At 47.0% G+C, this 9,648-nt stretch overlaps 1 protein-coding gene across 1 annotated transcript in view; it reads left to right on the forward strand.

Moving 5' to 3' along the window:
• The first annotated feature begins 9,235 nt into the window (after positions 1 to 9,235).
• The window catches only part of Des (desmin), a 6,683-nt gene continuing 6,270 nt past the window's right edge, over positions 9,236 to 9,648 (forward strand). The window contains exons 1-2 of the mRNA XM_010611968.3: positions 9,236 to 9,322; positions 9,501 to 9,646. Of these exons, the coding sequence (XP_010610270.3) occupies positions 9,236 to 9,322; positions 9,501 to 9,646 (233 nt within the window). The remainder of the gene's footprint in view (positions 9,323 to 9,500; positions 9,647 to 9,648) is intronic.

A 9,648-nucleotide genomic window follows, 5' to 3' on the forward strand; every position in this document is an offset into this window, starting at 1 on the left:
GCTGAGTCGGGAAAGGCGGAAGCTGGGAAGAAGAAGCGAAGGAGGAGGGCCTGGGGTTGGGGGCACCGCAGTGTTGATTCGGTCTCTGCTGTTGTGGTTGTAGCCACACCTCAGCACCTTGTGGCAGACCTGCGATGTGGGGGGACACATCCACAGTTGGTGGTCTGCTATGATACAGTAAACATGAGGAGGGGGACACAGAGGTTTCAAACCAGAGTCCCCAGGGAGACACCAAGGCTCCAGTAAGAAATTGGCCTCCCTCATTCCTGCCTTTAAGGTGAAAGTAGAGAGGACGTCTGAGGATTTTTGTTTTGTTTTTTTTGTTTTACCTGCGATGTGGGGGGACACATCCACAGTTGGTGGTCTGCTATGATACAGTAAACATGAGGAGGGGGACACAGAGGTTTCAAACCAGAGTCCCCAGGGAGACACCAAGGCTCCAGTAAGAAATTGGCCTCCCTCATTCCTGCCTTTAAGGTGAAAGTAGAGAGGACGTCTGAGGATTTTTGTTTTGTTTTTTTTGTTTTTTTGTTTTTTGAGACAGGGTCTCACTATGTAGCTGAGACTGACCTGGAACTCACTCTGTAGCCCAGGCTGGTCTCGAACTCACAGTGATCCTCCTGCCTCAGCCTCCTGAGTGCTGGGATAAGGCATGTGCCACTCACTATGTAGCTGAGACTGACCTGGAACTCACTCTGTAGCCCAGGCTGGTCTCGAACTCACAGTGATCCTCCTGCCTCAGCCTCCTGAGTGCTGGGATTAAAGGCATGTGCCACCACCCCCGGCTGAGGATATTTTATTTTAAGCAAGGAGAAACAGATCCGGAGAGGGGAGGGGAACAGTCCATTGTCACACAGCTCATCCCTGAGCTGCCCCAGGACTGGCCTCCCCTCGTGCCCCCAGGTCTCAGCCACATGCTACCAATGCAACTGAAACCCCTTTCAGACCCTCCTTAAGGCCACTAGCTAAAGCCTCCTCTCCTTCCCCAAACAGCCCACGCCTTCCTGTCTCTTACTGCTGTGATCAACATGGAAATTTACATGGCACTGACAGTGAGCATGCTCACCTTTATCAAACCAGACTCCTGCCCTTGAGGCTTAGCCCCCTCCTCCTCCTCATTCTCCTCCTCTTCCTCCTCCTCTTCGCCTCTGTCACTGGCAAAGATGTCCTATTTGGTAGAGGTTGGGGGCTGGGGAGGAGAGCCTGAGGCTTCTCCTACTTTGGCAGAAAACCTGCTGGGCTCCATGTCTGTAAAAGGAGTGGGTGGGGGCAGGAAGGGGCTGGAGTCAGGGCTGAGGCTGAGGCGAGTAGAGGAGGGAATTATGCTAATCGGGTCGGGGGTACCAGTAGAGAAGGGGTCCAGCAAAGGGTCTGGGGCAGGAGGTGGAGAAAACTGGGAGCAGGAAGACACAGGCTAAAGCTCTGAAGCCAGGAGGATGTGGAAGGTGGCAGACTGTGGGCGGGAGGTGGGGCTTGCTGGCAGTGCAGCAAAAGAAAGATGAGTTTCAGGGAGAATTTTGACACTGCCAGTCCACTATTCTGGCTGGGTCCCCCCAACTTTCCAGCACACCACCCCCCCGCCACACACGAGTGATATCAGAAAGAAACAATTGCCTCTAGACATTCCTTCCCTTTTACAGTCACTCAGGAGGGCGCCTCTGGAGCCTGAAGCCCTTGTACGTTAAGAAGCTGCCACAGAGAGGGGAGGTGGATGGGGCGGCATGGGGGAGGGGCTCTAGGCAGGGGTGCATGGGGGAATTCCGTTCTGGGACCCAGGGACTCTGGATGTCAGAGCTGAGAGAACCCCAGAGATGAGCTGGCTGGGTCCTGCCATGGCCACAGAGGAAATGGGACTTGCCTGGGCTGCATGGGTAGCTAGCTGTTGACTCCCTAGGATGAGCTCCCATCTATGTTATCCTCCGCCACGCACCCCTGTCCTTCCCCCTTGCTCCATTCTGCCCAGCCCAGTGCTAAAGCTGATGACAAGAGCCTAGGTCCACAGAGTTCACCCCTGTCATGCTGTCCCCAAGGCTCTCTCATGCAATGGCTGCCTCTTGGCCCAGCCCAGCTTGGAAGAGAAACATGAGGAGCTGGGCTGGGAAACAGAAAAAGAAGAGTGGCCCAGAGAAAGGAGCAGAGGGTAAACCTGAGGTGGTGCTGTGGAGTTGAATGTAGTTGGTCTCCAAGGGTTATATGATAGAAGCTTGGGCTCCCATATGGTGATGTTAAGAGGTCCTGGGATCTTTAAGAGGTGGAACCTAGTGACAAAAAATGAGGGCATCAGGGAACTGCCCTCTGAAGGGTGAAGGTATTCTGTGGAACCCCAGTTAGTTCTGGGGGTGGGGGAGAGATAAAGATTTAAGTTGACCCCTAGATCACTCTTTGGTTTCTTAGCTTATCATGTGATTTGCTCTGCTTGCACCCCCATTGTTAGCTTTCCCATCACTGGGACACAGTACCCTTCTCTCGCAACCTAAAGAGGGAGAGTTTTATTTTGGCTCACAGTTTCAGTGGGTCCAGTTCATGGTTGGCTGGCTCCAAGTCATAAACTGCATGGTGGGAGGGCCTGGAGGAGAAAAGCCACTCACATCATGGTGGCTGGAAGCAGAGAGAGGAGGGAGAAGCTGGGTATCAGAACTAAGTCACACCCCAGTGACCTGTCCTTTCCAACTAATCTCCAACTCCAAATATGAGACTTTTGAATGAACATTGTTGGTCAAAACCATAACATTCACAATTATGATGCTGTCTACCAAGAAAACCTCACCATAGCCCAGCAAATACTAGTGCCTTGGACTCAAATCTCCAGAACTGTGAGCTAAATAAACTGTCTTCTTCATAAAATAGCTATTTTCTAGTATTTTATTATACCAAGAGAAAAAAAACAAAACAGATTGAGACTTGAAATGTCAGCTAGTGGAGGACACACCATGGTAAGCGAGATTCTTGTCTTTGTCAGATGCAGTATAAGAAATAGGTTTACTGGGGATCAAACTCAGGACATTGTGCTTGCAAGGCAGGCGACAGCGCTACTGAGCTAAATCCCCAGCCCAGGTTTCCCCTTTTTGATCTTGTTCAGTTTTTCTTAATCCAAGTCCCCCATGCTGACCACACCAGTGTACTCATCTCAGCTCTCCACCCATGCCAGCTGTCTGTTGTCCATCTCTGTCATCCATAAAATTGGCAGGGTCCTGTGGGTAGCTTGGGCCCTTGCCTTCCAGCAAGCCCTCTTCAGAGATCTGTTTAGGGACCTATTAGCCATCCAGGCATGGTACTTAGGAGAAGGCAGGGAACAGCAAATATACAAGTCTGGAGGTAACATCACCAACAGCAAAGAAACTGAAGATGATCCTGATGAAGAGGTGGATGAGCTGAAGTTGGCAAGGTGTCAGGGCCAGTCCAGTGGGTCTTGCTGGTGCAGTAGTTCAAGGAAAGAAGAGAAACAAAGTGGCAAAAATGGCAAAGTTCCAAATGGCATGTGCACTGTCTCTAACATTGGCAGGGCAGATTTATGCAAGGAGGGTCCTTCTTCCTCTGTCTGGCTTCAAGGTTAGATTATGTGGCATAGCAGAGCTACATCACTGACCTCAAGTATGAGGAAAATATTTTCTACCAGCAGAGTGGTCCCCTACGCCACACTGCAGGCATGTTAGATACTCAGAGACCTTTCGTGGAATGGCAAGGTGTTCCCAGTCTGTGCAGGGGCTCTAGCTCCACAAATGCTTGTTGGAGTCACAGTGGAGAAAATGTGAGCCTTAAATGAGTAGGGAGAGCATGGGACTGGTCAACCTTATGATTTGGGATGTTCAACCTTGGATTTCTAGGACTCAGTGAGGCTAGAGCAATTCAGGAAGATTTCAATTAGAATAGGACAAACTTTTTTCCTTTATTCACTCTACAAAATTTACTACCAGTACCCATACCCAGTACCAGTTGCCATACCACATGCACAAATATAAAAATTCTCCCCATTTTCTGTCATATACTGAATAAAATGGTCTATCTTGGTGGAACCCATTTCTGATAGTGAGCTAAAAGAGCAGGTATAAGGGCCTGGGATTTAGCTCAGCAGTTCGGTGGCCTGCCTTGCAAGCTCAAGGACCCGAATTCAATCCCAGGTACCAAAAAAAAAAGAATAAAAAAAGCAGGTATGATCTATATAATAATATAATAATATGACTGCTATGTTAAAAATACTGTGTAAAAACTTACATATTCAGAAGTATTTGAAGATATTCACAGCAGCATTGCTTATGATAGCAAAAAACTGAAAACAATATATGTATCTATCAATAGAAACTGCCAAATTAATAATGCCAAATTCACATGTGAATTACAAATGCAGATATTAAAAAGGATCATTAAAGATATTAAAGAATATTGAAAAATATTAAAACTTCATAACAAAAAAGTAAAGTAACAAGTGGCTTTACTGGTGAGCTCTACTAAACATTTTAAGAACACCACTCCTTCTCAAATTCTTCCAAAAATTAGAAAAGGAGGGTGTGCATTCTAAGTTATTTATTCCTGGAATGGAGGACAGTTTAACATATAAAAATTCATTGGTATAATAGACCACATTAAGAGAATGAAAGGGAAAATTCATGTGATCCTCTCATTAATGATAAATGAAAACAATTGCATTTACAATAACATAAAAAGGAATAAAATACTTAGCTGTAAACATAACTGAGGCATAAGATGCATGCACTGAAAGCTGCACATGTGCTGCTAAAATAGAGACACAAATGCAGTGGTGCCTCAGTTCATGAATGTGATTCTTTCCACAATGCTCGTCACAAACTGAATCGGACAAGAACTGATTCAAATTTAATGGTTAGTTTCAATGCTGACCTTATGAGGAAAAATTTTTTTTTGAGACAGGGTCTCACTATCTAGTTGAGACTGACCTGGAACTCACTATGTAGCCCAGGCTGGTCTCAAACTCACAGTGATCCTCCTGCCTCAGCCTCCCGAGTGCTGGGATTACAGGTGTGCGCTATCACACCCGGCTCTCATGGGGAAATTTGATTTGGTTTTTGTCCAGTTAGGTTAGTGACCAGAATTGAGGAGAAAATTGAATTTGCAACTGAGTTACCACTGTAAATGGAAAGACGTCCCATTTTCATGGACTGAAAGACGATATTGTTAAGATGTAAAGATTACCCCAAGTAATATATAGATTCAGCATAAACTCATCAATTTTTTTTGAGAAATAGAAAAATCCACCTTAAAAATTGTATGGAGTCTCAAGAGACTTCAAATCAGAAAAAAAAAAATCTCAAAAAAGATCAAAGTTGGCAAACTCACATTTCCTGATTTTTCAAAACTTACCACAAAGGTACAGTTATCACAACAGTGTGGTACCAGAATAAAGAGATACAGGCTAATGGAATAGGACAGAGAGCCCAGAAACAAACTTTCACATATATGATTAAATGATTTTCAACCAGGGTACCAAGACCATTCAATGAAGAAAGCACAGATTTCAACAAATGATGCTAGGAAAACTGGATATTGACACACAAAAAAGTAAAGTTGGATCTCTAACTTATGCCCTATATATAAATTAATTTAAAATGGATCAGATACCCAAACACAAGAGCTAAAACCATAAAACTCAGAAGAAAACATAGGAGGAAAGAAAAAAAAAAGATAAATTGGACTTCATCAAAATTAAAAACTTCTGTGTATCAAAGGACACTATTGAGAGAGTTAAAAGGCAACTCACAGAATGGGAGAAAATATTTGCAAATTATATATCTGATAAAGGATTAATATCTAAAATATACAAAGATGGGCCGGGGATTTAGCTCAGCGGTTCGGCAGCCTGCCTTGCAAGCGCAAGGACCCGAGTTCAATCCCTGGTACCAAAAAAAAAAAAAAAAAAAAAAAGTCTGTGTTGAAGAAAAACAAAACAAATGCAAACAATCAGAAACAACCTACAAATTCATAATTATGTTATGAGGGATCTTCCAATCAGACAAACTAAATAAGCCAACGGTATAACTGTAACAGATCAAATATTCTCTTTGCTTTCTTTTTGTATTCGTCCAATGAACACCTACTTCCCCCTTGCATTTCTTCCCTAGAGCTCCTGAACCACTTTCTGGTTGGGAGCTGCCCAATTCATGAATTCACTGTTTCCTCAAACAAACGCTTCAGAAGCTTTTGTGCCTCAGTTTACGTTTTTGACAGTGGTTTCCAGGGGTGAGGAGGGAGGGAGAATGGAGAGTTAATTTTGATGGTTATAGGATTACAGCTTGAGAGAATGAAAGCATTCTGGAGGTGGATAATTGTGACGGTTGACAATAATGCAAATGTATTTGATGACTCTGAACCGTATTCTTAAAAATGGCTAAAATGGTCAATTTCATGGTATGTTCATTTCACTACACACACAAAAAAACCATCTGTCAATGTACTAAGATGGAACAATTGATCTGTTTGTGGAAAAAAAGCTTGACCAGTAGGGAGGGCCTCCATATGCCCTTATACAAATGTATACGCACAAAGTATCTCTGAAAAGAGACATAACTGCAACAATCTAAAACTGATTGTCTTTGAGGAGGGTTACAGGAGGATGGGTGCCAAAGTATGGAAAAAAAAAAAAACCCTAGTAGCTTATATGTCTTGAATTCTGTATCATGTACCTTATGCATTCAGATAAAGTAGGATTATTTCTAATGCATCCACTTCTAAGCAGTGCCTTGGGAAGCTGAACTCTTGCCCTAGTGGTGCTGCTCAACTTGGGGCATGTTTTGGAGCGCTCCTCTTTCACCTGCCTTCCAGGCCCTAGGGTGTTGTTTTGCTGCCCTCCATGGTAGCAAATCCTTGGGTGTGGAACTGAATTTTGGAGGCAGTCCCAGATGGCTCAGAGCCAAGTCTGGTAGCTGTTGATTTTGACTAGAGAATAAATGGTATAATTTATTTATTTGTTTTCTGCCTCATTTCACCAAGGAACTGAGGCTGAGGGCTGGTTCAAAAGCCAATTTCCTTATGTAGTTTAGAGACTATTCACAGAGGGGAGTCCCAGAAATATCATCCTTTGCAGCATCATAGAAATTAGTGTGCAGCCTCCTACAGCAGATTAGTCAAGTTCTTTGGGCTGCAAGTAACAGAAGCCACCACCAAGGACTTTATTTTTTTATTGTTTTGGTACCAGGGATTGAACTTGGGTCCTTGCACTTGTGAGGCAGGCCGTGGATCCACTGAGCTAAATCCCTGGCCCTGGACTTTAAATGAAAAAAGGAAAATGAACATTGGCCCAAAGCTCAGAGGACAGAGAAGGAGCTCACAAAGTCAGAGATGTGCCTATAAGAAGCAGTGTCCCTGGGGCTAGCATTGAGAACTGCCAGCCCTGGCCTGCTACTCCTCTCCCGGTTCCTCTGTCTCCTACTTGTCCAGCTCTCTCCCCCTATTTCCTCAGTGGATAGGAAACAAAGCCCCCACAGGCTCCAGTTTAGCCGTCCCAGTTCCACCTACAAATCCCAGAGAAAGTCTCTGATTGGTTCTGCTCAGACCCAGGCCCAGCCATTGAGCCAATCACTGAAGTGAGGGGAATGCAGGCTCTCCCATATGTGCTTTTTGAGGGTCAGGGTGGGGACAGGGAGGAGATGAAGCTTTTTGTCATCAAAATAAATGATGAGCAAGAAAAGCGGACAATGGATGGTGCTGCCAGGCTTGTGTTAAGGATCCACAGTGCTTCTAAAATCCTCCTGGAGCAAACAGTCTAGATTAGGAGCTGAGGCACAAAAATAACCAGAACATGACAGCTTGCACTGACTCCAAGGCTGGATAAGAATATCTCATACTTACCAACCACCTCATCAGATTGTCTCTTGGATAAAAATTAGACATTTAATACCAAAGGGCTCTGAAAAGCCAGCAGTGACAAAGCCCTTTACAGTTCACCTGGCACAGTCATACCTAGCCTGGAACCAAAGCTCAGGCTCTGGAGTCAGATACCTCACTCAGTCTCCTGAGCTATGAAATGGGAATAATGCCAGTCCCTACTGCATGGGGTCGTTGGAGGACTGTGGGGCTCATGGGTATGAAGTGCTCACAGTAGTACTGGCATCCAGTAAGTGGTCAGGACATGGATAGTACTGTTATTATTATTGTTGTGGGCATTATTGTTGTCTGGGCCCCCTTGAATCCCTACAGGGTAGGTATGGGGAGGCTGGCCTATCCCACGGTACAGGTGAGGACCATGAGGCTCAGAGAAGTGAATGACAATCCTGCTGATGGCAGGGCTGGGGTAGGTTTAGCTGCAGGCTTCCAATACAGTGCTCTGTTCCAGAGTTTGCATTCCAGGAGGTCAGGCCAAAGAGAGGCCTGTACAGGGCCTGGTCAAGGTGTAGAGACATGAAGAAGTGCGACCATCTTTAGGGGTCAGCGAGTGTCTTCTGGCATGGAAGGCCGTGAAGGAACAGGCCAGCCTTCTTTGGTACTTCATTCTTGTTGTGGGTCTGGAGCACTGGAGGGGTGGGAGGTGATTGAGGCTTGTTGTCCCTAGCCTTTCTCGACCATCCTGCCCCTCAGGTGCCTCCCACCCTGCGCCTTTCCTGTACCTTTTTTTCCAGCCCCATGCTTTCTCCTCTATAAATACCACCTCTGGTATTTTGGGTTGGCAGCTGTTGCTGCCAGGGAGATGGCTGGGGTGACACGAAGCTCCTGACAAAACACAAACCCCTCGTGTGAGTGGGTGTGGGTGGTGTGAGTAGGGGGATGAATCAGAGGGAGTGACTGGGACAAAGGGTCACGAGCCAGGGGAGTAGGTGCAGGGGTGGGACTGTACACAGCAATTGCTAACTGAGAGCACATCAGAGACTTTCTGGAAATCACACTGCGGCTTCCAAACTCGGAGCCCTCTCCATGGGTACAGGGGAGGGAGAGGGACTACATACACCTAGGGTGAAAATGAGGCTCAGACCCAGAACCCGGGTGCCACTAGACACACATGGGCAGGGAGGCTCTGGCCAGGATTGCTCTCTGCCCTTCCCTGCCTAGAGAGCCAGCTCCGGTATGACTGGTGGACTCCTGGCCTTCTCCTGAGCCATCCCCAGATTCTGCAACTTCTAGAGAATCTTTAGAAATTAGATAGTTTGAGGCCTTTTTGGGTACAGGCCTTGACTCTTCAAATGACCCCAAATTTCTTTTTGGAGGAAAAACAAAACCGTCAACCTAAATGGAAATCAGTAGCCCCAGGATTAGGAAAGCACCCAGGGGTTGAATGGGGCTGGCAGCCCTGGTGAAGCGCCCTTCTACGGATCTCCTGAGCCTACCGAGCTCCGCAGGCTCAGGGACTCAGGGAATCTGGGCGAGTGCGAGGGAGCTGCCTCCCCTCCCCCACGGCCAGCCCAGCGGCCTCCCTTTCCTGGCAGGACAGCGGGATCCTGCAGCTGTCAAGGGAGGGGCGACGGGGCTGATGTCAGGAGGGCTACAAATAGTGCGCCCGGCTAGGGGCTCTATCTCCCCTGGCCGCATCCACTCTCCAGCCGGCAGTCCGCCGCCCGCTGCCTCCTCCTTGCGCCAGCCCAGCCTCGCCCGCCGCCACTATGAGCCAGGCCTACTCTTCCAGCCAGCGCGTGTCCTCCTACCGCCGCACCTTCGGCGGGGCCCCGGGCTTCTCGCTTGGCTCCCCGC

Source organism: Fukomys damarensis, unplaced genomic scaffold, assembly GCF_012274545.1.
Source record: "Fukomys damarensis isolate Sample0158 unplaced genomic scaffold, DMR_v1.0_HiC HiC_scaffold_16, whole genome shotgun sequence".
Lineage (NCBI taxonomy): Eukaryota > Metazoa > Chordata > Mammalia > Rodentia > Bathyergidae > Fukomys > Fukomys damarensis.